Below are 3,271 nucleotides of genomic sequence, written 5' to 3' on the forward strand. Positions count from 1 at the left end.
AATGTTGGGAGGAAGGCAGCTAGGTGGTCAACGTTGTCTTCTGCTAGCTTACCTCTGATTTCTCATGGCATTTTATCTTACGTAAATTTATGTATGTGTGTATGTGTATGCACATATATGCTTAGGCACACACACAAGTCTATTTTTATAGTAGAGGTCATCTGAGGTGGCCGTCTGATTCACTATATATTTATTTGATAAATATTTTGTCCATTGCTAACCTTGGAGGCAAACAAGAGATTGTAGGTGTCTTCTCGGGATTTCTAAATATTCTGCACCCCGAAGCAGGTTTACGAAGATGCACCAAAAGGCCACAGCCACACTGCTCGAGCTTGCTGCAAGGAGTCTGCTGAGTAATGAGCCTGCAGCTATCCGTGCCCTGGAAGAACTCCCAAGAGACCTCTTTGTTCCATTGTTCATTGCTGCCTTCTTGGGTGGGCATAAGAAGATACTAACGGCAATGGTGAGGGTTTGGCCCTTTCGCTGTCTCCATGTTGGGACATTGAGTGTACGAGAGTCATACTACGAAATCGTGGAAGCCGTGATTGATGGTCTGCAGATCCCCCCTGTCCAGAGCCCTTCCTCTTGGTAAGACTATAGCTGATAGGGACATTGTGAGTCAGCAGGAGGGTATGCTGGAGCCTGGGGCAGGGGAATACCTAACAGTCTCCCGAAAGTAGCCAATGGTGAATGCTGAGGATCTCTGTGGGCCTATTGTTCCAACACTTGGGGTCACCTTAGGGACTCCAGTGTCTTACAGAGTTGATTATAGAATAGAGGTGATTGAGGATACTGTGGTTGGATTTACCTCCTGAGTAAGAAGAAGGACATGGGTATTGAGACTGTGGAGGACCAGAGGTGAAGAAAGTGTGGGAAAAAGAATAAAAGATGCTAAATTTGTGTGGAAAGAACTTCTTGGTGAATGGTATGTGGAATGACAACTGGGGATAAAGAGTTCCTTCCTGCTTCCCATCATTGAACTTGCTGGATGATATTCAAGTTGTCTACCTCTCATGTGTTCTGTCTCCTCCTCTCCTTACAGGGGGCCAAAACTGAGGATCCTAGATTTAAGGCAGGACCTGGACTGTGAGACAACATGCTTGGAGACTGGGACCACATTCCCTTTCTGTTTTCAGTGTTGTATTTATTCTCGGCACTCTATCCTTAAACTAGAAGAAGCCCGGCATAGAGTCAGGTGCCTTGGAATTGTTAATTCAGAGTCTGAGCTTCAGTCAGCCCAGGAACCCATGGAATTGTTAGTGGACCTTTCCCTCAGTGATACCTTGAGAGCAAAGCAATTTCTTTCTTTCCTTCGGAGTAAGGTTGAGCAGAGCTTTGGGTCCTTGCACCTCTGCTGCAGAGATTTGCAGATTGATAAAATGTCTGCCCACAGAAGTATCCTGCAGTTTCTGGATCTGGGATGCGTTGATCACCTGGATGTGGGTGAGGCAGATCTGAGTGAAGTCACCACCCTTTTGGCTCGGACGATCCACCTGGACAGCCTTAGTCTGTATAACATCGCCTTTAAATCTTGTCAGAGGAAAAACTTCAGAACTTTTCTCAACCGGCTTGGGCGGCTGGACAACCTCCAGAAGCTCATCTTGTCTTTCTTCCACCTCACAGATCAACTGCACAAACTGCTCAGGTGAGGGAGTGGGAAGGAACCTGGGTTCCCTGAACCACCCCATGGTTAAAAGAGGAGAAGAGACCATGCTTGGATATTCCTGAGCTCCTTGTCACCTATTTCTCCTTCCACCTCAGCAGGGGCACTGCTGGGAGTTTGAAACTGGCCAGGCTAGAGAGGGGTACCTCATGGTGAGGGGAAAGACAAGATTAGAAAAGGAAGTCGTGCTCATCCTTTCATTCAGTCAGTCACTCAGTCGACCATGTGCGGACACTGTGATAAGTCTGTGAATGTACTGGTGAAGAAGACTCAGTCCTTCTGCTGTTGGAGTTTACAGCTCTCTAGAGAGGAAGGGGAGGCATTCAGATGGAGAAACGCTCTATGCTGTAGCGCCGATGCACATCCCCATGGACTGGCCACAGTAGCTAACACTGCCCACTCGCTTTGCTCCTGTATTTTCCCCAAGGCTTAGACCCTGAATGGAGAACTTGTCATCTGGGAACTAGTCAAAGGGAACCCACAGTTGGCTGCTTTCCCAGACCCATCCCCACTAAATAAGTGAACAGGATTCACCATGGATTAGGTCATAAATCCTAAGTGCATCCAATTTTTTTCACTTAATCTTTTCCACAACCCTGTATAATAATTACCTTTATACACATTTTAAAGCTTAAAAACCTGTATTATCTCAGAGTGGAAAAGTAACTTCCTCAGCATCACGAGTCTCTTAAGTCTGATTTCCAAGCCCACATGATTAACCACTGTTGCAAAATATGTGCAAATTAGTTTATTCTAGAGCCTTAGGTACGTTTCATTCAGGGCTGGCTGCCCTGCTCCAATCCTCATTCTTCTGAAATAACCTTTCTTTTTTCTCTGTATAGAGTTCTGCCGCCTCAGTTGGATACATTGTGTCTACCTCTCTGTGGCCTGTCTGACAGAGATGTCACTGTCCTGTCCCAGAGCTCTCAGGCCACCCACCTAAGGCTGTTGAATCTCAGTGACAACCAGATATTCTCGGAAGATTATGAGCCCTTCCAGACTCTGCTGGAGAAGGTCTCAGGCACCCTGCAGCATCTGGAGATGAGTAATTGCCTGATAACTGACTCCGCTCTCTCTGCTGTCCTCCCAGCCCTGAGCCAATGTTCCCATCTCCGTGTCCTTAGCTTTGCCTTCAACCCCATTACGATGCCTGTGCTCACGAGCCTTCTGCAGCACTTGGCATCCTCGATGGAGCTGAAGCATGTAGTTTATCCTGTGCCTGTCCATTGCTATGAACAGTGGAATTTTCGTGGCAGTTTGGACCCACGGAAACTTGCCGAAGTGCAGGCCCAGGTGAAGGCAATGCTGCAGGCGGTACAGCGGGACGACATGACCTGGACCACTTGTGCTGAGTGATTTCCACAGTACAAGGAGCTGTTTCAACACTCAAGTGTGGCCATTCAAGCACTCACTGTTTTTCCTGAAGCCCAAGTTTGTGGAGACACATATATAAAATTCTACTATTCCAGGAAACCGGGGATAGGAAGGTTGACTGAGTAGTGGACCTCTATAAAAGAGGAACTCTGAAAAAAAATAGAGGAATTTGAAAGGCCCTGTGGATCTCTTGCCCCTGGCCCTCGACATCCTCTTCTGGTGACTAACCCCAGC

The 3,271-nt window shown here is 47.2% G+C and overlaps 1 protein-coding gene across 1 annotated transcript; it reads left to right on the top strand.

Annotated features, from left to right (window-relative positions):
• Window positions 1-298: 298 nt before the first annotated feature.
• LOC123282429 (melanoma antigen preferentially expressed in tumors-like) lies at window positions 299-3,019 on the top strand. The gene is made up of 3 exons (XM_044763300.2): window positions 299-588; window positions 1,043-1,645; window positions 2,506-3,019. The coding sequence occupies exons 1-3, from the start codon at window positions 299-301 to the stop codon at window positions 3,017-3,019; spliced, it is 1,407 nt and encodes a 468-aa protein (XP_044619235.1).
• The last annotated feature ends 252 nt before the right edge of the window (window positions 3,020-3,271 follow it).

The sequence above is a fragment of the Equus asinus genome, chromosome X, assembly GCF_041296235.1.
Source record: "Equus asinus isolate D_3611 breed Donkey chromosome X, EquAss-T2T_v2, whole genome shotgun sequence".
Classification (NCBI taxonomy): domain Eukaryota; kingdom Metazoa; phylum Chordata; class Mammalia; order Perissodactyla; family Equidae; genus Equus; species Equus asinus.

Coding starts and splice junctions, on each gene's coding strand:
- LOC123282429 (XM_044763300.2), top strand. CDS start 299: ATGCACCAAAAGGCCACAGCCACACTGCTCGAGCTTGCTGCAAGGAGT. Junction 589..1,042: donor GTCCAGAGCCCTTCCTCTTG/GTAAGACTATAG, acceptor CTCTCCTTACAG/GGGGCCAAAACTGAGGATCC. Junction 1,646..2,505: donor CAACTGCACAAACTGCTCAG/GTGAGGGAGTGG, acceptor TTCTCTGTATAG/AGTTCTGCCGCCTCAGTTGG.